The sequence below is a fragment of the Rattus norvegicus genome, chromosome 11 (genome assembly GCF_021556685.1).
Source record: "Rattus norvegicus strain SHRSP/BbbUtx chromosome 11, alternate assembly SHRSP_T2T, whole genome shotgun sequence".
NCBI classification, from domain to species: Eukaryota; Metazoa; Chordata; class Mammalia; order Rodentia; family Muridae; genus Rattus; species Rattus norvegicus.
The window spans coordinates 49,394,930-49,419,368 of NC_141544.1; the positions used below are offsets into that span (position 1 = coordinate 49,394,930).

Below are 24,439 nucleotides of genomic sequence, written 5' to 3' on the forward strand. Positions count from 1 at the left end.
CATATTAATCCCCAGCAATTGTACATTTGAGTAATCACAGCTGCAGCCCAGCCTGGAGTGCTCAATCGAGCCCTTTCTCTTGAAATCCTAGCATCTGTTTCCTTCTTCCCAAGCTCCAGGAAGCCGCAGGCACACATACATTCTTTTGTGTGTTAGTAGGAAGTTCAGACCTGCTGCAACATTTGGTGAACAGGTAAAGGCTGGCTCTTGATGATGTCTCTGCTTTTCTTCTCTGCAGGAGACCAGGCTGTAAAAACCCAGATAGAACTTTTTCAAATTTGCATGGAGGGGTCATGTCCTCTACCATATGGTGCCTGGGGCTCAGCTTTCCAAGTCCGATATCTCCTGGGAGGAGGGAGCGGTGGCATCCTCAGAAGCTACACTGTTCTCCTCTGAGGATGAGTAGGCTTCTGTTTATCTGGGATGTTTGCACATCAGTTAGCACTAAGGTCTTGGGTCTACTTCCAGGACCTGGGGATACCTTAGGACATCACGATGTTGAGCCTTCATAAGGGCGAGTTGGGAGCACAGAAGGGATTAGGGAGGAGAGGATGAAGAGGATGCTGTCTTTATGTATATGGTTGGGACATGCAGCTAATATGTATGTGCTATACAATGTATACATGTAATACATAGATATGGGGGCATATGTGTATGCACATATATACCGTGCTGTCCACTCTGTGAAATATGCATCCTGGTGAACATCCAGTGTTTCCACTTAGAAGGCATGTTGTCTGTGACAGTGGCTCTGGGTTAAGAGGCTGGGCACCCATAGGTGCTGTAGGCTCTGGTCTTCTGCTTCCTGTTCTCATGCAAATGTTATACTAGAGCTGCTGGCCTATCTGTTCTATTTGGAGACACATAGAGGATGCCATGATGTTAGGACTGGGAACAGAAGACTGACGACTTGGGGAGGAGAATGCAGCTGAGCTGAGAAGAGGGAATCAGTAGACAGGGCTATCATGCAGGTCATTCTGGGTACAGGACGTGCTAGGATAGGTATTGTGGGCACTAGGAAAGGTTGGGGGGCTTGACATGGTCTTGCTAGTTAAGTTGATGTTCACCAGGACCAGCTAGGACATAAGCGAATGCTTCTTGTCTAGCAGACGCCACACTTCCCCATCTCCCAAGGTCCAGACTGATAGGGGAAAAAAAGAGCAAGGTCTGAAGTGAGGGGGATAAAAAAAGAGCTGCTTTCCTCAAAGGCTAGTCAGGGCAAGGAGAAGAGACCTTTTATGGGGTCCTGCCCCTAGGTAGGGCTATCACAACCCCTAAGTGAAAAAAGCGGTTTTCCCTCTTGTTGCTGCCAAGTGGGATTCAAGTCTTTTGAACTCCAAAGGTCACAACACAAAACTGTTCATGTTTGTCCTTCCACCCTAGGGTCCAAGCAGACAGACAGATGGGGTGGACTCTAAACAGAGGGTGGTCAACTCTAAAGTCTGAGTCTGGTGCACCCAGAGGTGAGTGGGGAACAGCTAGGAGCCCAGAGGGACAAGAACCACTCCACACGAGGCTTCCCATTGCTCTTCATTGGGAAACAGAACCTGTCAATTACAGACACGCAAGATCTAGTCCCAGAGGGTGTGAGTCCTGCACCTCTCAATCCATCAACAGAGGCAGTCCTGTGGCAGTCTGTGTGCCTGTGACTGTTCTGTTTCTCTTTCCTTTAAATTAAAAAAAAAACAAAAACAAAAACAAAAGAAACCTTCTAAAGCAACAGGTCTCCTTGTGGCATTTCAGACATCCTGGGTTTCAGTTGGCCATCCCCACCCCTTCTTCTTGACCATCTCTTTGCCCCTCTTCCTCATTTATGCCTTTCTACCCCCAGTATTCCCTGTCCAATCTCATATCACAGGTCTTATTTTACCTTCCCCACCCCCATACCTCGACCCCTCCCCCCTCATTCGAATAAGCATATAAGCATTCAACATTTAACAAGTGGAAGTCAGGGCCTCCATATGAGCAGAGACATTTGTCCTTCGGGAGTCTGGCTTACCTCACTTTCTGTAATGTTTTCCATTTTCTTCTACCTGCTGCAAATGTCCTGATTCATTTTTTCCCCCTCATGGCTTAAAATCTTCCATATTGCAGCTTAATTAATTATCCTTTTAACTGCTGGTGGACATCTAGAATGATTCTTTCCTTGCTATTGTGACATGAGCAGCCGTGAAAATGGAATGAGCAGTATCTCTGCGGTAGGGTGTAGAATCCTTTTAGGGTATCCACCGGTGTACAGCAAATTCCTTGGTCCCAGCCACGCAGTTCCACTGTGCTCCACTAGGTGGCTCTTTGCACTCTCGGATGTCTGCAGGCGTTCAGACAGGTGAATGCATCTCATTGGTTGGCGGGAGGCATGATGCCACCCAGCAGCTCTTTTTAAGAGAAAAGCCAGGACCAGAGAAGCAGCCACCCCTGAGCATTGCCTTCTGAGCTGTTCTGTGGGACCAAGCTGCGGAGTCAGGCCAACATGAGTGAGGTAAGCAATCCTTGCCTTCACACAGGGGAACTGTGGAGTGAGAAGGCTCTGTCCCTGTGGGATTCTCAGAAACCCAAAGGGTACCTAGTGGGGCTGAGGGGTAAATGGATCTTGTTATAATTTGCTTTCAGCATAGACTGTCCTGATAGCTTGGTTTGAATGCAGTGTAGAAATTTGCTAAGTTTGCAACTTCTGAAATTAGTCTTAGGAAGAGAAAGGGATATAGGTATATTGTTTCTGATCTATGACTTTGGGTTTTGTACCTCTGAAGAGAAAGCCAGTTATTTGATTCTCTCACGAACATTTGTGCTTTTTCCAGGGAGTGTGTCCTCATGTGTTTCCTTGGGACACAATCTGAATGTTAGCAGACAGTGCTAGCCACCTGGGAAATCCAGTCTCAGAAGAGAGGTGGGGAAAGGGGTGAGGATTTATGCCGGGTGCAGCACCTGCAGAATCATTGTTTGCGACAGGGATTGCTGTTAATCAGTTAATCAGAGTCCTGGGAAACATGTGGGGTCCAAGCTTGAGTGTGTGTGTGTGTGTGTGTGTGTGTGTGTGTGTGTGTGTGTGTGTGTGTGTGAGAGAGAGAGAGAGAGAGAGAGAGAGAGAGAGAGAGAGAGAGAGAGAGAACGAGAGCATGAGCTACCTCTGAGGCACCAGGGAGTGTTGTCAGAAGGGTTCATTTTCAAACCCAAGACCCTTTTCTGATTAAATGTATATAGAACATATTATGCTGGGGCAAACTGGTGGCTTACATATTTTTCTTTTAAAAAGAGATTGTAATCTCTCCCACAAGAAGATTTGGGGTTATACAATGCTATCCCCCTTCAATGAGAAGCCCAGTCAACTCTTGTTTTCATTTCCCCTTGGTTGATACTTAGTTACTTTGAGAGATCTGTTGTCTTCTTTGTATTTTGGTTTTTTTTTCTTAAATGTTTGACAGATGGGTGATCTTTTTTTGGAAGTCTAGAGTAGAATTAACAACTTCGGAAATCAAATGCCTCCTGGCGGCTCCTCTTCCCTCTATGGACGGCTTTGGATACAAACAACAGGCAGAAGGGCAAGGTGGTGCAGCACCCAGGCACAGGACTTGGGATAGAGCCAAGAGCTTGGGGGAGGAGGAGGGTGGATACGGGCTGCGAGATGGGAGTCTCCTGGCAACCCTGGGAACAGAAGCCACACTGACAGCCATTGGTTGCCTCATGGTGTAAATGTTGAGAGCAGTGCCAAGCACTCCCACCCGTGTCCCCTTCTGTGAGCCTCTTCATACCCTGGGCAGCCAGTGACAGAGGAGGAAACTGAGGCACAGAGAAGTAGACCAACTGATTCAAGACCACCATCCAGATCTGGGGCTAGCCTTGTCACACTGAAGTAGTCGGTATACGGGTGATTCCTGGTGCTGTTCGAATGCATGTGGGGCTCCTTGAACAGCTGGAGAGGGAGGGGCAGAAGGAGGTAGAGAATCCAGGGAAAGGAAGCAGGGCTCTGAAGACCAAGGGCATTGAGGACAAGATCTCTTTTCTTTTGCCTGTTGGGGAGGGGCTTTCTTCTGAGTTCACTAAGATTTTAGAAGCAGGAGGCTTATGGACTCCTTGCCTTGCTTACAGGAAGAAGGGAATGGCTGTATGGACAGCTTTTTCCATTCAGAACTCAATGGATTCTCATCAAGAAGGGGCCTAGAAACTGCAGGCTCTGCAGACGGACCTCACACCAGGGACCCTCCCCTGTGTCCAGTCATTGATCTGAGACAGCGTCTTGTCACTCATTCCGTGCTGAGGCTCATGCATAGAGAAGTCCTCCAGTGCCTCTCCTTGGACACCCAGCTGAGCAGATGACTGTGTGGGTCTCCGGGGAAGAGCCTTGTCCCAGAGTTCAACCCACAATTAGGGTCACAACCTCCTTTCTGTTGACCCTGTAACTAGGGCAGCCTCACACTCCCTACCCTGCCCCCAACTGTCAATGACTTAGTGTCACAGTCAGAGTGTGAATTCCCTAAACCCTGTGGGTAAAAGTCCCTAGGATGAAGACCCTGCGTCTGTGTCCCCCGTCCTTCCACACTCCAACTTCTCCTTGCACCAAGCTTGGCTTCTCATTCACACCACTGCCCTGAGCTCCCCCTGCTGGCCCATCTCCAAGTCCCTGGCTGCCATTGTTCTTTGGAAAAGAGACATTTTTCCTTTGACTAAAACTTAGGTCTGCTTTAAACATTTAATAAAAGGGACAAGCAGCCAAGGTACTGGGGAGGGCACCAAGTCCCGGAGGTTTTCTTGAGTTGGATGAACTACAAATGGCTTCCAGGGTTAATAACTCCTAGGCAGGATTGGAGCACATAGTCAATAATAGGCTTATATGAATAGCTGTTGGTCAAAGCAGAGACATTGATTTCCCTCTGTCCTCAGGGTTATTCTGGGCTGGGGCAAGTGTGTGTGTGTGTGTGTGTGTGTGTGTGTGTGTAGAAATTCCAGAGTTATCTAGCTTTCCCTTGAGTTAATACAAACTTGGGCAGGGCAGAAAAGACCCTGAAAGGCCAAAGGGTCCCTGGGGTCAGCTCTGCACTTTGGGGACTTTTGGCCTTGAAGGGGAAAGGAGAACAGGAAACCAGTCCTGAAGCTGGCTTTAAACTGGACAACTTAATGCAATGTGGTTTTCATATCTCAGAACCAACCTTCCTTCCTTCCTTTCTTTCTTTCTTTCTTTCTTTCTTTCTTTCTTTCTTTCTTTCTTTCTTTCTTTCCTTCTTCTTCTTCTTCTTCTTCTTCTTCTTCTTCTTCTTCTTCTTCTTCTTCTTCTTCTTCTTCTTCTTCCTCTTCTTCTTCATCAGGGCAATGACATATGGTCAAATAGAGCAGTTTAAGTACAGTAAGTGTTTGGTTGGAAATAAAGTCCAAATTTAGGGCCGTGTGAGAGCCGTGGCTGTCTGGGTACATCTGATTTTCACACTCGTATTACAGTATGTCAGATGTGCTTGGAGCAATCCAGGAGATGGACTGGGATCAAAATGTAGGCTTAAGTCTAGTAACCACATTTGAAATTCTCCCAGCAAGACCCAAGGTATTGAAGCGCCATTTGCAAAGAAGAGGAGGATTCCTGGGAGCAAGTCTGTCCTAGTTCCTCGCCTGGAGGTTGCTTCTAAGTGGCTTTTCAAAAACCCCAACTCAGGAGAGCTACAGATGAGATTTTAATGGAGCATGAATTAAAACACGACATGAACTATTGCCATGTTTGGAAAGTTACGGGAAAGCAATCAGACTACATAATATATTGGGCAACAGCTGTGACTTAAACACGAGACCCTAAGCCTTCCCAGAACTCTGTCCTGGGCTCTCCGCTTGTTTTGACTTAGGTGATATGGGTTAGCCCAGCATCAGGAATGAGGATCTTTGGTCCATGTAGACATTGGCCACAGTGAAAAGACTATGCCAGGTAAACACCTGGTTGAATCAAGATAAAAGATGTTCAAGAGCCTATGTGCACACACACATATGTGTCCCAGGCACCAAAATAGATCTATTGCCTCTCACCTGAAGACCGTCGTCGTCTTATAGGAAAGAGGAAAGCTGGGACTGACCGTTCCCCACTTGCATACTAGGGAAGATGGATAAAAGACGCATGGACTTTATATTCAGACATAGATACTGCTTAAAAATATCATGTAACAGAGGTTTGGGCGTCACACAGTGTGCGAGAATCAGAGAGATGACAGGAACCAAGGTGAGAACCAGTGCTATAGTGGGCTCCTAGGACCCCACTGCTGTGGTGACCTGGAGCTTAGTGCTCTGTGTGCATGGCTGGGTCTGTGGAAGAGCTCAGACAGTGGTTAAGCATGGATTCTGAAAGTTACAGGCAACTGTGGTGTTTCCAGGGGAAGGCCAAATGGCAATTTGATTTCTTATGTAATTCTAATCTCATTTAGGGGAGCACATGACCTAGGAATGACCTAGTGAGACCCACTTAGAACATTTTTTATTACCACACCTTATTTGTATAAAGAAATAGATTTCGCACTGTCATTGTCAAATGCGGACTTTGTTCACGTTAAGCCACACACTGGTGGACATTATTCTTCCTCTAACTGGGAATATTAAGACTTGCTGGGTTGTGATTACAACTTAGGTTCCGAGGTTAAACACAAAAGCGTGCTTTCAGGCCTGGTAATCATAATGGATTGTCATAAAACTTGCCTTCCCAGTCTGCATCTCATTAACTAAGCTCAGGATTACAGCACCCAATGTTTTCTTCTCTTGAGTTCTAAGATTGAATGAAGGCAGAGTGGGGCATTTATTTATTTTTTTCCAGACAGAAAAGCTAAGTAAATGACTCACCATCGATTTTATTAAATGTTTAGTGGAGGTGGCATGATCAACATGAAAAGAAGATCCAAGCTTGTGTCAGGCGAGTCTCCCGAGTCTGTGATGGACACAGTCCCTGCGCTAGTGTTTAGATTAATTTCTTCCCTCAGTGCCCTGAGAGGTCTTGCTATAGTGAAATTTGTTTGTGCTTCCTCGGTTCTCAGTCCCATGGGTGTAGGAACCATTTAAACACACAGAATTACCAGCTTCAGGTCAAAGTTTCTCACTGATTTCAAATGACTTTTCTGCAAGGAGTTTTAAGGCTATGGGTATATAGGTTTGTGTTCTATTCAAGTGCCAGCTCCTTAAGTCCAGCTAGAGCCAGCATGCTGGTAACAACCTCTAGATACACGCTGTACGAACTGAAGCATTCTTCTTGGCCCATCGATTTGCTGATGAGGAAGACTGGACTCCAGGGGCGGAGCCTGGTTTGTGTCCAGCACATAAATGAATTAGTGGTATTCCAGTGTGGATGACCAGCTGTTACGACTGATGTTTCGGAGCTCTGTTCTCTGGACATTCTTATTGCTGTAGGATATGTGAACAGGGGATGGGGTTTGCATTCTGTTCTTTGCTCTTGGTCTAAAACCTGCGTGCGCCACTCACATTTTTTTGTAAGTGGGAAATGGGGGTTATGATATGGCCAGGCGCACAGAACGCAAGCTCCCACAGAAGCAAGAGAGAAGGAGAAAAGGTGGGGGAAATCTTCAAGAGGAAGAACACTGAGCACTTGGGAAACACTAGGAAAGGTATAAGAGCTGAGATGGGGGTTGGCGAGGACAGACCGAATCTTTGTTCATATCCCCTGAGGCTGTCTCACCTCAGAATTGCTGCATGGAATCTAAACAAGAAGGACACAGACAGGCAGAGCTGGGGCCAGCTGGAAGTCAGCTCTGTTGTATTGACACAGGAAAGTAGTTTGGCTGTGTGAGAGGAGAAAGTCTACGCAGATCTTTCATAGTAGGGCTTCTGGCATGGAGACAGGCAGCCAAGATGTAAATCACAGCATATTGTTGGAGGAAAAATATGTCTAAACAGACGGAAGGCAGGTTGTAGATGTAAATATTTTAAACAACACTTAAAATTGACTATCAATAATTATCATATCGTTAAGACAATGAAAACAGGTATTTAAATTAAGACGTTTGATGGGTTTGCTTAATATTTCCTTATGAGTAATTGTGTGTGTGTGTGTATGTGTGTGTGTGTGTGTGTGTGTGTTTTCACATGTGGGGGGTGCATGTACTTGTGTGTGCATGTGGTGAAGAGGACCACTTCTGGTTGTGTTTTTTAGTTGCCAGCTTTCTGTGAATGACCTGGAGCATACACCTTAGCTATGCCGGCTGTGCAATAAGCCCAGGGATCTGGCTGTCTCTACCTCCTAGAACTCAGATTTCAGGCACCCACTGTCATGCTTGACTTTTTATGTCAGTGCCTGGGATTTGAACTCAGGCCCTCATGCTTGCTTACAAAATATTTTTTTTTCCTTTTTTTCTTTATTAACTTGAGTATTTCTTATTTACATTTTGAATGTTATTCCCTTTCCTGGTTTCCAGGCCAACATCCCCCCTAACCCTCCCCCCTTCTTTATGGGTGTTCCCCTCCCCATCCTCCCCCCATTGCCACCCTCCCCCCAATAATCACATTCACTGGGGGTTCAGTCTTAGCAGGACCAAGGGCTTCCCCTTCCACTGGTGCTCTTACTAGGCTATTCATTGCTACTTATGAGGTTGGAGCCCAGGGTCAGTCCATGTATAGTCTTTGGGTAGTGGCTTAGTCCCTGGAAGCTCTGGTTGCTTGGCATTGTTGTTCATATGGGGTCTCGAGCTTCAAGCTCTTCCAGTCCTTTCTCTGATTCCTTCAATGGGGGTCCCGTTCTCAGTTCAGTGGTTTGCTGCTGGCATTCGCCTCTGTGTTTGCTGTATTCTGGCTGTGTCTCTCAGGAGCGATCTACATCGGCTCCTGTCGGCCTGCACTTCTTTGCTTTCATCCATCTTGTCTAATTGGATGGCTGTATATGTATGGGCCACATGTGGGGCAGGCTTTGAATGGGTGTTCCTTCTGTGTCTGTTTTAATCTTTGCCTCTCTATTCCCTGCCAAGGGTATTCTTGTTCTCCTTTTAAAGAAGGAGTGAAGCATTCACATTTTGATCATCCGTCTTGAGTTTCATTTGTTCTAGGCATCTAGGGTAATTCAAGCATTTGGGCTAATAGCCACTTATCAATGAGTGCATACCATGTGTGTTTTTCTGTGATTGGGTTAGCTCACTCAGGATGATATTTTCCAGTTCCCTCCATTTGCCTAGCTTACAAAATATTTTGCTAAGTCATCTCGTCAGCCTCCACATCTGGCTGCTTTAGGTACCAAAATATGTTTGGATGTTTAATTATCTTAAACAGGACTGGATTAATGTACGGAAGGTGACCAACCTAAACACACTTTCCTGGGGTGACCTTGCCACACCCACAGCCCTGTGATAGTCACCCCCTACCCTGCTGATCTCACCTTTGTATTCTGGCTACGCTGTTACCAGTCTTCAAAATGAAGTGATGTCCACAGACACATTTACCTTCAATGGAGTCTAAATATAAAAGTTTGTACTTTGAACAAAACTAGCCTGCCACACCCCTTGGGCTATTTTACATGACCAATTCAACCCAAGTGTCACATTAGGCATTAATCTACCCATTACTGTTTGTGCCTCACGAATAGTTCCGAATCTCTGTGTCAGGATCTCACAGCATGACTTGTCATTCTGAGAGGGAAAGCAGTTGCCCAGATTTATGGCTTTGCCAGCGGGGACATCAATCACCCACTAAACTCCCCTATTTCCTATTTTGTTCTTAACCTGCCACCTTCTAAACAAAACAGAGACAAATTAGAATCACAGGGTATGGAAGCAAGCCCCCATGCACAACAGGACCCCTGCACAGAGATCTGGTTGGGAAACAGGGTAGATCGTTCACACACAAACAAAGCCATTTTCACAGTGTAACGTTGTGAGACTTGGTCCGTAGGAGCACCTCTCTACACATGGTTTCTGCCTTCTCTTTCAGTCCTGGCTATGACAAGGGTCAGGTGTCAGACACACCTCAGTCATCCAGCCACTCTTCTGTTTCTGACTATCCAGTAACTGGGCTGGGGTTTGAGCTGACTTGAGAGAAAGCTCTTCCTGATACTAAAATCCAAACTTGTCTTAGATAGGACTGACCAAAGAGAGCAGTCATGTGACCCCAAATGCTTAGCGAGGTGACTAGCTACATTATTTTTTTTTAATATAATTGCAGGGAATGACAATACGCATGAACATTCATCTAAATAAAACAGGAATAAAAATGCCATAAGAGAACATATCTTCCATTTTCCTATGACCATTTTCAAAAGCTAATGCACAAGTCTGTCAGGTGACCAGAGTCCAATATGGAAAAGTGGATTGAGCTCGTCGTGTAGGTCAGTTGGTAGAGCGCTTGATATCCTACACCAGGCTTTGCCATAAACACGTAAATGGGACATGACGGTGCATGTCTGTACTGCCAGCCTCAGATAGACAGATGGAGGCAGAAGGATCACGACTTCGAGGTCATCTCTGCTTACATAGCAACTCTGAGGCCAGCAAACAAAACATTAAGGAATTACACTTACTCTAACAAGGAAGCTGTCTACATATATTAAATTCTTGTTAGGTAATGCTGTTTCCTTTGAGGCTGTTTCCTTGGGCCTGGCAGACAGGCTGATTGTACATGGGGTTTTCTTGTTCTGATTGTACATGCAGAGACATTCCCGAGTCCATGAACTAGTCACACTCGGAGCCTGAGCCTTGTCCAGTGCTGATGCTTGCACTACTGAGGACTGAGTGCTCAAAATACAGGAGCAGGCACAGAAACCCTCGCACACCCATCTGGGTCAAGAGTATGGAGGCTTCCTTTAAGGATTCTGATTTTTCCCCACAGTTTAAAGAGCTCCAAGCGGAACAGAACCACCTCAGAGTTGTTATGATGGGGGGGGTGGTTTGACGCCATGCTGTCCTGTGTCCAAGGACCCCTCTGTTGCTATCATCACTGTCTCCCCCTCCTTTCTCTGACTTTCCACACTCAGCTGTCATTGCCCTAACAATGATGCTGTCATCACCACAGCTGTTTGGGTTTCTCAGGCCGCTTGCAGGTCCTAACAGGACAATAGAGTAATATCCACAGGACCTTGGGGTCTCTAATATTCTATCTGGTTAAACCTGTTGTTGAAGAATGTAGACCACGTACACATTTGTTTCTTTCCAAATTATGCCTATGTGCTAAGATGGTTTAGCTGCACCGTATGTGTATTAAAAGCCAGTTACCTGCTGTGGGGAGGTGCAATTAATTCAAGACAGATTGTGTGATCTAAAGTCCACTTCACGGAGCGAGAGGCATCTGACGTGGCAGAGTAATACTTTCAAGGCATGCTGTTAGGGAGGGTTTCAAGGCAATTTGCAGTTATAAGAGTCCTCAACAGCCCTAGAAAGGGAAAAGTTCTGATTTTAGCTATTTATGAAGTGCAATCTTTAATACTCCTCACCATAAGCAGATAACAAACATAAAACCTCAACTCTCTTTACTCTGAGTGATTCTGATGGTGACTCACCTTACCACCCCAGAGGTATCCGTACAGTGGTCTGTATCTGTGATGCCCCCAGAGTTGGCTGTGTACAACCTGTTCAGTTGAATGTGGTAGCTCTGCTCCCATGGGCTTCATGCTAGTTTAAGAGCTAAGACTACAGTTATACGTAGAGGCCAAAGACTTAAATGATGTGAATAGCATAGTCTCCTTAATGTGCTCATTTTAATTTTTCATTGGTTGCCCATTTTATTATCATCTGTCTGTCTGTCTGTCTGTCTGTCTGTCTGTCTGTCTTATCTGGCATCTATGAGTCATCTATATCAACCTATATATCTGTCTGTCTGTCTGTCTGTCTACTATCTTCTATCCATTCATCCATCAACCTTCAAGGCAGGTGCTTTCAGTATCACTGTCCTCAGACCTCTGGGGACAAATGACTACTCTACTGCAGCCTTCCAAGTACCTGGGTCTTATTGCCACTTTTAACAGGCTTGAAAGCATTCATTTTTCGTTAGGGAGCTGAGTGACCTGAAATTCTTGTTGAAAATCCCAGTGCTCTTGAGCAAAAACCAGGCTTGTTTTCTCTTCCACATTTCCCATTCTATTAAATTTCTCATTTTCTGTCATATTCTGGAAGATACCCACTACCTTTTATACCAGTCTCACATCCACTTGAATCTCTGCAAGAAATAATTGGAAATACCACAGTCCTAGCTATTTTTTCTTATTCGAGAGCAAAAAGGGTCCCCACAGAAGTATGGACAAAAGCAACCTTCCTTCCCAGGTCTCTAGATGGCTTCCCAGGGTTCATTTCTGATCTGTTCCTTCACCCTTACGTCCTAGTCACATGTTATCGTTACTCTTCCATGGAGTAGTCTGTGGAGACACTGGGCAAAATTTACTTCAGTCTTGTTGGGTTTTCTAGACCAACTATTTCCATGCCTCACTTGGCTCCCAGGGACCTGAATAAGAAAGGATGAGAACAAGAGTCCCCATCCTGATCAAAGCCATTCTATATATCATCAACAGCTACACATTTGATAAGTCATATAACTTCCTGTCCTCTATGAGGGTGACATTATAAGTGGCCATGCCTTCTACTCCTTTAAATCCCCAGCACAAAGCGTTGAAACTCCCACTGGTGGACATGTAGTTACCTGTCAGACACTGCTGAGGAGACAGAAAGGTACGGTCCCTGCCGCTCAGAGTGTTGATGGAAGAGGCGGAGCCAATGTAAGATTAATTCTTCTATGGCTTCCACACAGAGTGCATGTGTCAGGGAAGTAGTAGATAATTTATCACTGTGCAGGGCTGTGAAGAAGAGGGGAGACAAGGTTCAGGTGAGCCTACCAAAGGAGGGAGGACTCAATTCCTGATAAAGATCATGATAGCAGTTAGTAGATCTTAAAGGAGGAACATTTCCGAGCCAATTGAAAGTTATCAATAGTCACGCTGAGTGGTTGGTACACACCCGCTGTCAGGCTGTACTTATTTTTAAGCTCCCTATTTTAGTGTCTTTCCCTATTGCTGAGATACAGAGCTCTGACAGAACAACTTAAGGGAGAAAGGGTTCATCGCTGGCCTCTGCTTCCTTGTGGATTGTCTTTTCCCACCCCACATCCCTACACCTTGGATTAAAACAAAGACACATTCTTAAAACATTTCTGTGTTCTTTAAAGAACCCAAAATTCCAGAATTCTGACTGGAGGGTTTATCTCTGGATACAGTCCACCATGATTCAGGAGTCATAGTGAAGGAAGCTCAAGAGAGCTGGTGACATCACATCTATAGTCATGGAAGAGAGGGGGAGATCGCTTCCTTTTTACATAATCCTTGTCTAGGACTCCTTGTCTAGGGAATGGTCTCACCCATGTTGGAGATGGGTCTTCTCATATCAATTAACATAGTAAAATGGCATTCTCTAGGGACATGCAGAGACTCATTAGCCAAGAGATTCTAGACAGTTAGCATGGACCATCCCGTGCCCATTTTCAAGTGGAACATACTGGCCTTCTTACTAGTCATGTTGGGGCTCCATTGATTTCCATATCACGTAAGGAACATGAAGAAGGAAAAAAAATCCCCTGTGATACATTGGAAATAGGTCACCAGAGCGAAGTCAATGGTATTTTTCTTGGGATTTTACACATTGCTTATTTTGTAAACTTTACACATTCTAATTGTGAGAAATCTGGTGAATTTAGACTTGTCTGCAATTTATCTTCCAGGAGCACCAGTGTTGATTCAGGATGGCATATGGTTTGCATTCTTTTCAGTCTTAGGGCCCCAGGTGGCTTCCCGACCATCATTAGTAATCTCTCTTCTCTTTAGAGTTTGCCCTCGGATGGACTCAGCTTCTATATATAACTCAGATCCCACATCTGCATTAGCCCTGTGAAAATCTCAGGCCAACAGAAGGCTATCTCAATTTTTTTTTTCTGGCGGCCTTCTTTACGTTAGAAATGTAGGCTATTTTTCCTCTCTTTTTGAAATAAATTTCTTAAAATAGATGTAGCAATTTTTTCAAACACCTCCGCCAAATACCTCTTTCTAGTTCATAGCTGCCCCCACCTCCCCAACACACATTTTGATTTAATCTCTCCCATCTTCCAAACTGGCCTGTTTCATTCCCAGGCTACCTTTTTATAAATTCCCATGTCATTGTCTTTCTGCTGAGTTCTTGCTGAGAGTCAGTTCTGGGAGAGATTCAAACAGCATTTCTCTACAGTTGATTTCCGGATGAAGACCTTGGATTTTCACATGGTAGAAAAGTAGAGGCAGCCTAACCTGACTTTGGAGCTGTGAGAGTAGCTGGGGGTGGGGTGGGGTGGGATGGGGAATGGGGGGTGGGGAATGGGATGTGGGCGGTGGGGAGTGGGGGGGGCTCGCTCTGGCTTGCTGGGTCCCTTTAGACTCACAATGGGGACTGGAGACCTGGGCTGTGGATGGGAGAGACCAGTGGATCCAACAGAAAGGATACTACTTAAAAACATCAACTGTTAAAAGCTCGCCCCTATCCCTTCTTTCCCTCTTATGGTTCTTTTGAGATGTAGCTCCAGGGACATCTAGAGAGCCTGATCTAAGAGCACTGGGATCAGAGTAGTAACAATTTGAAAAAAAAATAAAAAAAAAGCACTTATTAGACTTGTTAACATTGTTAAGAATGTTGCCAGCTGACAGCAGAACATTAGGACCTGAATGAAAAGGGAAGGATAGGAATGCTGCTCCTAGGAGTGCTGGAGGACACGGTTTATGGTAGATATGTGGGAAGCACAGCCAGGGGCACAGACATCTGGGAGAGCCCAGAGTCAGCATGACCAGACTGAGCTGGGCCACGATGCAGCAGCCAGGATGTCAAAGGTACTAAAGTGGCTGGATTATAGGGACAAACCTTTAGGGAAGGGCATCCCAACCCTGGGCTGGAGAGTTTGGGGATAGAGGGCTGGGTATGCTGATCATACCCTCTGGCAAGTAGGGCCTAAGGGATGCTGGGAGAACTTGGAGTCCAGGTCCACTTTGTTAAATAAACACCTCAGCCATCTATCTCAGGTTTGACATTTAACAAGACCCAATTTGGGGTCTTTTTAGACACAGTTGACTAAGACACTTTACCTGTGGACAGCCCTAAGTACACACAGGAGTCCTGGTGGGATATTGATGACTGCAAAAACAAAACAAAAATTAAAAAGGAAAGAAATTGCACTGGTGAAATGTGATCCTATCATGCTGACTGCGTAAGGGCACACATGCATACGTGTGCATGTGCATGAGCATGTGTGTGCATGTGTGTGTGCACATGTGCATTAATATATGCACATGTGCATGAGCATGTGTGTATACATAAACACGTGTGTTCATGAGCATATTTGTCTGCATGTGTGGAGCGTGCATGAACATGCACATATGCATGTGTATAAGTATGTGTGTGCAAGTGAATATGTGGGTGTGCATGTGTGCATGTGAACATGTATGTGCATGTGCGTGTGGTGTGGATGTGTGTGTGCATGTGCATGAGCATGAAATTGTGCATGTGGTCTGTTATTTCCATGTAAACTGGCCTTTGACATGGCCCATGTCTGACCCTAGAAGGAGGCAGACAGAGTCTTTCTTCCCAGTCTGGAGAAGCTTTGGGGTTAACTCTGAGGAACCTACTGTGTATTGCTCAAAGGAGAAACTCATTTGTTCAGGGTCACTTGGCTGACCCAGAGAATTGTTTGAACAAACAATGACATTATGAAATTGATTAAAAACACTGTATTTGAGTGCATGCATGTGTGCATGGGAAGGCTAGAAGACAACCTTGGGTGTCATCTTCAGGAATGCTGTCAACTTCCTTTAAGACAAGCTCTCTATCTCATTCAACCTGAAACCCATCAATTAGGCTAGGCTGGTTCACCACTGAGCTCCAGGAATCCTTCTTTCTCTGCCTCCCCAGCCAGCAGGGTTATAAATACACCATCACACCTAGCTTCTCCATGTGGGCTCCAGGGATTTGAGCTCGTGACCTCCTGCTTGCATCTCAAGCATTTTACCAACTGAACCATCTTCACAGTTTTTGGCCCGTCCTCTAATCTGTCTTAATTTTTAAGTCTTGAACTGTGGACAGCTAATTTAGGACAAAAGTATACAGCCTCAGTCTTCTACCATTTTATGAAGCTATTTTCATTTAAGTGGGGAGAAAAAAAAATCTGGCAATTTCTTTAATACCAAAAAAGAAAGTTTCCTGCTTCGGAAGCTTGGCATACCCTTCTGAGAGAAGCACATTTAGCACCACACGGTGCTAAATAAGTGTCTGCATTCTGCAAGAGATCGGGAGGCTTCAGCTCTGTAGGAATGGTGTTCATGTGGGAGTTATGAAGTTCATCAGCCATGTGGCCCAGAGGTCATGAGTCACCAAGGCCTTTCTCCACAGTCGCTGAGCCCTGCTCTCACAAGTGCATGACAAAGGCCTGTAACTCTGGTACTATACTGACTCTGCCCACAGATGTTTCACCACCAGGTTCTAAGACAAGCTCGCAGAATATGCCTAGTCCATCTTGTTGCCTAAAATGTCTCAGACACTACCCCATGTGGAACTGTGTGCAACATCAGCAATTCCCATGCAGTTGCTTTGTTGTTAAGATAAGGGTCAAACATGGCTCCCAGTCTGCATGTAGATAGATTGAGTTATCTGCATCAGAGGAAGTAGAAAGGTGTCCTCAAAGCCTGACCCTTCACCTTCTAAGTCAAGGCTTTCCCTTCTAAAGAGGCAAGGTTAAGGGCCAAGCGTTGGACTTCCAAGCTGGTCTACGTAAGTTCCATCATCATATTGACAGTAACACCCTTGGGTGTGCTTCCAAACGGCTTCCCTGCCTCTGTTAGCTGGGACTTCCCTGGCAGTGCTGAGCTGATGCTCTTGCAAGGGGGAAAACATAGCGATTTGCAATTGTGGACAGAATGTCGGGTAGAAGAATTGAAAATGTGTTTGCCAAACTTGGAAGAATTATTCCCTTACTCAGCTTTACATGGGGGTTCTCCTGGGTAGCAATGGATTTGGCTTGTGGCCTTTCTTTTCCCATATCCTTGTTTGTTCTCCTGATGAAGAAGTTTGAGCGTAGCAGTTGGGCCTGCTGGCTCGGCCATAGGAGGGCTGATATAGCCTTGTGTGAAGCTGCCAGCAACCTGGTTGGTGGGCACTGAGGGACTGGCAGGGAAAGATTCTACCAGTTATGTGGACATTTTCATTCAGAAATTACGGTGGCTGATTTTGGTTCTCAACTTCACGACATTATAGTCACCATGGAAACAGAACTCTAGGCATATCCAGAAGGGGATTTCTGGGTTAACTAAGGCAGGGATACTCACTGTCAGTGTTGGTGGCACTCTCCCATGGGTTGGTGAAACCCATGAACGAAAAAGGAGAAGGTAAACTGGGCCCTGAAACTGCAAGCCTGAAAATTGTGAGCCAAATTAAATTTCTTCCTTCAGGTTAGCGACAGGAAAGGTAACTAATGCTCTGGCCTCTGGCTATTCTCTGTCCTTTGAGTATACAGAGCATGCATATTATGGGATGAATAGCAAAGAAGGGAATGGTGGTGTTAACTACCGACAGCAAAGAGGAGATGCATTTCTCCCTCTGTGGCTACTTTCTGTAATCTGAGTTTGGCCCCATGTGAGTTTTTGGCTCCTTGGGTCTTCAGAATGTAAAAGAATGGAGGGGCATCACACCTGTACAGGAGGGGCGGGAGGGCAGGATGCTTGTCTTGAGCACCTTACAGTGTGGGTTTCATTTAGCCCTTGGAAACTGGCTCTGCCTGTTGGCTTTCCCCGCTCTAATCACCTTTACAAGGTGTCTCAAAGGAACCAGCTGTAGGTGTGCCTCATTCCTGCCTTTATGCTGTCGGTCGACTACCCTCTTTCTTACTCCTGCCCTCTGTCTGGTCAGCCATGACCTCTCAGAGCAGGGAAAACAAGCAAATCTAGTCTGTCTCTCCTCCGTGAGTGTTGGGTGCCTTCTGCATGTTCTGCGAAAATACATTTTGTTAACTTCTGGATATCCATGCCTCTGTCTTCTTTGTCAAGCACAGAAACTGTTGTGACAAGCATTCCAGCAGCCTCCATCATGAGGGTAATCTAAGGAAATGACTCAAAAGCAGGCAATCAATGGGGGAAGTGGGTGGGAGGGGGAGGGTTTCTTTGGATGCACAAAGTGTGATATTACACAACCTTGGGGTTTTCAAAGAGACCCAAGGGTGGATTACTCCACTAGCTCATGTGGCCTTCCTCCAACCTCAGACTTGAGTCTTGAGTCTCAGTTGAGCCAGACATAATGTGATGAAACCATTAAGTTCTTCCAGTGTTTCACCCATAACTGTATTCTGGCCATTAATACATCTCCCTCCTGCATTGTCTCTTTCTAGAAAAAAATATTTTCTGTAAGTTGTACCAAGATCGCAAAGCACATTTGTGGCAGAATCAGAGGTCCAGAGGCCAGGATCAACAACTGGCTGACCAATGCAGGGATAGGTCGAGCTTACAGATAGTGTTCTGTCCTTAGAGTCTCACAGTAGCTGTAGGGACATTCTGAGTTTCATGCTTTTTAATTCTCCTTGAAGAAGTTGACTAGATAAGAAAACCACTCTGCTAAGGCACACACTTAGCACCTTTCAGTCATTACATCATCATTCTCAGTCTTCTAGTGGCCGAGTCAAATGCACCCCTTTTTTTTGTGACTGTAAATATCTGGTAGTATGTATGCAATGGAAGAGAAACAGTCCCACTTCTGTACAGGCTTGTGCTTAACATATCTATGCCCTTTTAGAGAGTGATTCCTGCAGGGTGGGCAGCCAGTTCTCACAGCTTACTAGAAGAGAGCTGCCTTTTATCCCCATTTTGTAGACAGACTGTGGCTCAGTGAAGTTCATTGTCCTTGCAAGGTCATGACTCTGAGAGTGGCTGGGATGCCCTAGGCTGTCTATGACTTCATTTTTGTTTTAAAGGTTTCATGTTTTTTGTGCTTGTTTGTCTTTTAAAGCCAGGCCTTTAAAAGGGAAAATTTATATATGGTAGCATAGGCCCCTTTGCCCTGTGTGGCCAATGGGTTTTGTCTGCAGAGCTGTCTCTGAGGTACTGGCTTTTTCGACTTCCCGAGAAGTCTCTTTGTGTTCTTCGGGTCATTTGCTTCCCTGTTCTTTAGGTCTAGCACCTGCTTCCTTCATCAGTGACCACTGGATGGAGTAGGCTCCAGTGTGTACCCAAAGAAGCCCATGGTTCCTGTAATATCACCCGACAACCTCGAGAGCCTGGGGATGAGTAAATCTTAGGCAGCCATTTTTGCCTATGTTTAGATTGCTGAAATTACCAATGTCTTGGACCCTAGGCATGGCATGTTTTCTGTATATTCATACTTTGTATGAATTTGTCAATGAGGCACAGTTAAGAGACTAATGCAAAAGAGCAATTATATTAATATATTATAATCAGTATAGACTGAGTAAATGCATGCTCTCTGTCATCGTCTCTCTCTACCTCCATCCCTCTGTGTGTCTCTGTATCTTTGCTTCTCTGTGTGTGTCTCTGTCTTTCTGTCTCCCTCTGTCTCTGTGTCTTTGTCTTGTATCCCTTTGTCTCTCTGTGTACATGTCTCCCTGTGTCTCCATATCTCCTTGCCTCTTGTCTCTGTGTCTCTCTGTTCTTGTCTCTCTCCCTGTCTCTGTGTCTCTGCTCTTCTCTGCGTGTATGTCACTCTTTCCCTCTGTCTCTCTGTCTGTTTATCTTTGTCTGTGTCCCTTTATCATTAGACTACGTTGTCTTCAGACCTTAGTTGACTGGAGTGGGGGGAGGTGACTGAATCCTCACAAAGTAAACTTCAGGGAAGGGACTGTGACTTGGTGGTTCCCAAAAGGTGATTTATAAGGACCACTGGGAATCAAGCCAGGCACACACCAGCAACCCCAGTACTCAGGAAGCACAGACAGGGGATGAGAGTTCAAGGCCAACCTTGACCATGAGGGAAGTTTGGGGTCAACCTGGACTACGTCAGACGCCATCTGAACCCCACCTGTGCAAAAGAAATAGTGGAAGCATTAGAAATGTGGTGAACGCCAAAAGCCTGACTGTGCTCACTGCAAATGACCATCCAAGTCAGGGCAGAGGCTTTCTGTTCTTTATTGATGGATTACCTTGCTTTACTTCTAGTCAGGAGCTCATCTTCCTGCCTCAGCCTCTTGAGCAGTGGGGTCATAGATGCCACCATGCCTGGCCCCTCCTCCAGAGGTCTGTGTGACAACATTCTGTAGCTATCTGGAGAAACATCTGACACCTTAGAGCAGGCGCCGAATGCGACTCGGGACTGGCACTGGTCTTGGCTCTAGGTGGATTACATCCTCTCTCTGTAGATCTTGTAAGGCCTTCACCCTGGAAAGCTCACATTCTGAGGTACACGGCATTGAACACTCATTGCAACAAAACTTATGGTGAGCTTCACGGAACATGAAGGACCACCCAGAACCTTCTACGCTGCCTTTTTGTGGTGAAGATAGCAGCAGTGATGCTCACTGCTGTGAATCTTTGTCAAGCTAAGCTGAGTAAACAAAGCCAGGTGTCTTTATAGGTACAGAAAAGATACATAGGCATTGCAGCTTAGGGCTATGCACTCCAAATGAGCTTGGCAGCGTGGTCCAGAGACCATTGACTTATATCTGCTCTTTTAGATTGCAATGCACAGCTGTGGCAACATTGTATCTATATGGCATACAGCTACTTTTATAGAAGAGAGACTATACATGGGCCCACGAACAAAAGACACCATAAAATATCCTGAGATATCCCCGGAACTTCACTGTGGTTGTGCTTACTTGGGTTGTAAGTGATATTTTTGCTTTCTTCCTTGAACACAGACCCCAGGAAGTTCTAGATGACCATTCCACTTTAACACATAGAAAAGAGTAGAGAAGACAGGCAGAATGAAAGGTTCTGGGGTCGTCGAGGTGATGATGGTGGTGGTGGTGATGGTGGTGGTGGAGGTGGTGATGGTGGTGGTGGTGATGGTGGTGGTGGTGGTGGTGGTGGTGGTGGTGGTGGTGGTAGTGGTGATGGCGGTGGTGGTGAAAGTACTAGTTTTTAAAAGTGTGTGGAGCTCTGAAAGTGCTCAGTAAAGTGAAAACTGCAACTGTGAGACAGAGGCCATGACAAACTCCATTGTGATAACTCAGGAGCACCTGTAAATGAGGGTCTCTTTGAAGGCATTTGCTGGAACTACTGGTGTGACATTTAATTCCCTCACACAAAGGTCAGGCGCAAGTGCTTGGAATAGAATTGGTATTTCAGGCAAATTTCAGCCTTCTCCGAGTTGAGAATCAGGACACAGATAAAAAAGAGCAAAGGTGAGCATGCCCACCTCATCATTTCTTCATTTATTTTTAAAAACCTTTTTTTTTCTTTAAAAAAAAACCCAAAACCTTTCCAGCTAAAGTTTTCGTTTGACATTAATTTCTACTCCTTTAGGGATTAAATTAGCAGAGCTCTTAGTGCTCAATTTTTGGAATGTTACTAGAGGAGTTATGACTTAAAAATATCAGCGGCAAGAAATTAAAGCTATTCTCTCCTTGTCATAAAATGTGGGCATAAAAGTCTCTCCTGCTCTTCACACAAACTCGGGGACTTTGAAGGGAAAGGTGCCTTTAATGACATGCGTTTGATGTTCCCGAGAAGCCACTCACTTAATGATCCCAGTGTCCCAAAGCGCTCATCAGCAACCTGCTGGCCAGTCCAGCTGCTGTCTCCCTGGTTCTCATCTCGGTCACTGCAGGCTTTGCTCCTCAGGTCGTTTAGACCCTGAACATAAGAGGCTCCTGATCCTTCATCAATAAAACATTAAGTGTAATGCTGAAGAAAACACGCCTTTTTGTTTCCTTATAAACAGGGCGATCAAAAGCGGGAGCAGGGAAGAGACTCTTAGAAGGGCTCCCTGCGATAATTGGGGAGGCTTCTCGTTTGATTTTTCTCCAGTGTGGGGTTTTGAGTCTGCAGAGAGGCTGTAATATCCGAACCGTCATTGCCTCGGTGTGCAGCACACTATAATGGCATGCAGATTTGAGCTTCTCCCTTTATATATGAGTCATGAGAGGGATGGCTTGTGAAGATGCTGCTATGGTAGGGATCTGGAGACCGTAAAGCTCTCAGAAATGTGGCTCTCAAGACTCTGACATTACGGAAGACAGTACTACAGGGAAAAATAACAAGAGAAAGTGCATCAGAGTGGTGCACTTGGTGGGGGATGCAGGCTGGTACAAAGTGGCTAGCAAGAATTTTCAATTAGGACAATAATGTGAATGGTTCCTTCCTTCCTTCCTTCCTTCCTTCCTTCCTTCCTTCCTTCCTTCCTGTTGTCCATCTGTTTGTCTGCCTGTCTGTCAGTCTGTCTTTCTTTCTGCCTTCCTTCTGTCCATTTGTTCTCCCTCTCTCTTTCTTTCCTTCTCCCTTCCTTCCCTCTTTCCTTCCCTCTTTCCTTTCCTTTCCTTTCCTTTCCTTTCCTTTCCTTTCCTTTCCTTTCCTTTCCTGTCTGTCTGTCTGTCTGTCTGTCTTTCTGCTCGCCTCCCTCCCTCCCTCCCCCCCTGCCTCCCTCTCTCCCTTCCTAGACTCTAAACAACTCCCTGGTAGACAGAGACCGATAGAGACCAGAGATCAAGAAGGGAAGGCAAAAATACTAAAGAGTTTCTTGCAACAAGGGCTCATATTCTCTTTGCATGGGGAAGCCACCATTACAGATATTGGGAGAAGAGCTACACTCAAGGTCTGGGTCTTTGAAATGTGGCCCACTGGGGCCAGCTGTGAATATCTTTCATCCCTAGTGGGTGGGACTGAGACAGAAATGTTAGCTGGTGGGTAGCTCTCTGCTTACAATCTGCTGAAGACAGGAGACTGTGTCCCCTGTGAGTGATAAGCCTATGCCCAGACCTTTGACCTCAGGTGTTCTGGGCTCAGAATTCTTACATGATAGGCTGGTTGCTTTTCTCTCTTTGACTGACAGATTGTGAGTCAGCCAAAATGGAATCTCCAGGCCCTACTAGCCCAGGCCTGGCTCAGTTAAAGTAAAAGCAACTGATCTGGGAAGAGTCACTACCCAGGGTGGGCTCTTACTGCGACTGACTTTGGCTTTGCAGGCCAGAGTGTTCTTGATTGTCCTATCTGCTTGCTTGCTTTCCTAAAAATATATGTCTTTATGAATGTATGCCATGTGTGTGCAGGTGCCTGCGGAGGGCCGAAGAGGGTGCTAAGAACAGGAGTCACAGACAGCTGTGAGCCACCCAGAATGGGTGCTGGGAATGAAAGCCTGGTCCTCTGTAAAAGCCATACTCGTTCTTAACCCCTGAGCCACTTCTCCAGCCTCCTGATAACTTACCTTTAAAATGAACCTTTAATTCCTGAGCCAGTGTGACACTAAGTCCTCTGACTGGGGATTTCTCTAAGTAATCAGCCAGAGGAAGCTGGTTCCATGCCCATGAGGAACCATTTCCTTCCACCCATGAGGAGCTTGGCAACACAGCTGAGAAGAAATTTCTCTGTATTACACATTCCTTTTCCCCTATAAGCCCAGTTCCCTGATATAAGAGTCATTTGCCTTTTTCCAGAGTTCTGAAAGTCAAACTCAGATAAAATCTCCTTCCAATGTTTGGTGGCTAAAGAGGAGGCAGGAGACCTGGGTCTGTGGAGTTCTGAGGAGTTTAGGGATGAGCTGTGTACTTAACTCTCCAGGAGGCTCCTTTTCCTTAGCAAAGTGAGGTTTGAAAGGGATGACTGTTCAAGTAAATGGTGTATCACCAAATTAGATATCAAACTAAAGAATTCAGATTTACCCACAAATGTTGTAGACCTTCCTTCAGACAGTATCCCTGAACTACAACTTGGATTCTTATTTTTTCTTAAAAAACAACAACAACAACAACAACAACAACAACAACAACAACAACAACAACATCTTCTCCTTCTTCTCCTTCTTCTCCTTCTTCTCCTTCTTCTCCTTCTTCTCCTTCTTCTCCTTCTTCTCCTTCTTCTCCTTCTTCTCCTTCTTCTCCTTCTTCTCCTCCTTCTTCTCCTTCTTCTTCTTCTCCTTCTTCTTCTTCTCCTTCTTCTTCTTCTCCTTCTTCTTCTTCTTCTTCTTCTTCTTCTTCTTCTTCTTCTTCTTCTTCTTCTTCTTCTTCTTCTTCTTCTTCTCCTCCTCCTTCTCCTTCTCCTTCTCCTTCTCTCCTCCTCCTTCTCCTTCTCTCCTCCTCCTTCTCCTTCTCCTCTTCCCCATCCTCATCCACCTCATCCACCTCCTCCTCCTCCTCTTCCCCCCATCCTCATCCTCATCCACCTCATCCTCATCCTCCTCATCCTCCTCCTTCTCTTCCTTCTTTTCTCCCCTTTCCTCCTCTTCTCTCCCCCTCCCCCAGTGTGTGTGATGGTATACTGTATAGGTCAGAGGACAACTTCCAAGAGTTGGTTCTCTCCTTTCTTCCTCTGAGCTCTGGGGATCACAGTCAGGTCTGCAGGCCT

General features: G+C 45.6%; 1 protein-coding gene across 2 annotated transcripts in view; it reads left to right on the forward strand.

Annotated features, from left to right (window-relative positions):
• Nucleotides 1-2,404: 2,404 nt before the first annotated feature.
• The window catches only part of Pcp4 (Purkinje cell protein 4), a 61,016-nt gene continuing 38,981 nt past the window's right edge, over nucleotides 2,405-24,439 (forward strand). For both annotated transcript variants that reach the window (NM_001270538.2, NM_013002.4), the window contains exon 1: nucleotides 2,405-2,479. Coding sequence is in view for 1 of the 2 variants with exons in the window: in NM_013002.4 (NP_037134.1) it covers nucleotides 2,471-2,479 (9 nt within the window). In the remaining variant the exon portion in view is untranslated. The remainder of the gene's footprint in view (nucleotides 2,480-24,439) is intronic.